Source organism: Bison bison, unplaced genomic scaffold, assembly GCF_000754665.1.
Source record: "Bison bison bison isolate TAMUID 2011002044 unplaced genomic scaffold, Bison_UMD1.0 scf7180017849978, whole genome shotgun sequence".
Taxonomy (NCBI): Eukaryota; Metazoa; Chordata; class Mammalia; order Artiodactyla; family Bovidae; genus Bison; species Bison bison.
Genome location: NW_011480551.1, coordinates 1 through 838, shown reverse-complemented (window position 1 = coordinate 838; position 838 = coordinate 1). Strand labels below are relative to the sequence as shown.

Here is an 838-nt window from a genome sequence, read left to right as displayed (position 1 = left end):
TCCTTGATTGACAGGCAGTGAGTCCTCCCACAGCGATGGTGAGCAGGAGACAGGTGAGCCCTGGGCCACGTGCCAGGGACATGAGGGGCCCCAGCATCTGGAACCCCAGGATGGGGGAGAGGGAATGGGCCTGTGCCCCAAGGGGAGGGCAGTGCCAGGGAGGGCCGGGAAGAAAGAGGCCAGTCCCCCGTGACCCAGAGGGTTCCTAATAGGAGAGGCAGGGGCGGGCGGCTGGGGGCTGAGGGAGGAGCCACCAAGCAGAGTGGGTGGGGGCTGCCTGCCTGAGGGCGGGGCTCAGGGTTACCGCTTCCACGTCCAGACCCAGCCCCGGAGGAGGCCCCCGGGCACTGCTCCTACGACCCACCTTGCCGTTGGCTGGAGGACGCAGACCTACAGACCCACGTGCCGGCCACGCTGGCCAATGGCACCCGGCTGCAGCTGGCGGCGTCCCGGGGGCGTGCTGCGGCGGCCCGGGCTGCGGCACTTCTACTGCTGCCCCGGCTGTGGCAAAGTCTTCTGGGAAGGTACCCACCTGGCCCGAGTCACCAGCAACTTCCAAGAGATCCTGGAGGGCGCCCCCCGCCCAGCCAGCGGCCCCTCCTAAGAGCGGGGCCTAGGCTGCCCGGAGTAAAAGTGCAGAAGCTGCACAGGTGGTGGCCGTGGGCTCCTTCCTCTGGTCTCCCCTCACGCCCCGCCCTGCGCTCGCCAGCCCCTCGCAGCCTGAGGGTTGGACCCAGGTGGCCCCCCAAACCTGCTGGAGCTCAGTAGGTGGGAGGTGGGGGTCCCCCCACTGTGCTGTGGCCGTTCCCGTCGCCCCCTCCACCATGCACCCCCCAGG

The 838-nt window shown here is 69.6% G+C and overlaps 1 protein-coding gene across 1 annotated transcript in view; it reads left to right on the top strand.

Moving 5' to 3' along the window:
- The window catches only part of LOC104994664 (exonuclease mut-7 homolog), a 40,923-nt gene extending 40,091 nt beyond the window's left edge, over positions 1–832 (top strand). Inside the window, 3 exon segments of the mRNA XM_010848317.1 lie at positions 15–53; positions 320–446; positions 448–832. Coding sequence (XP_010846619.1) covers positions 15–53; positions 320–446; positions 448–604 — 323 coding nt within the window. The 3' untranslated portion in view covers positions 605–832.
- The last annotated feature ends 6 nt before the right edge of the window (positions 833–838 follow it).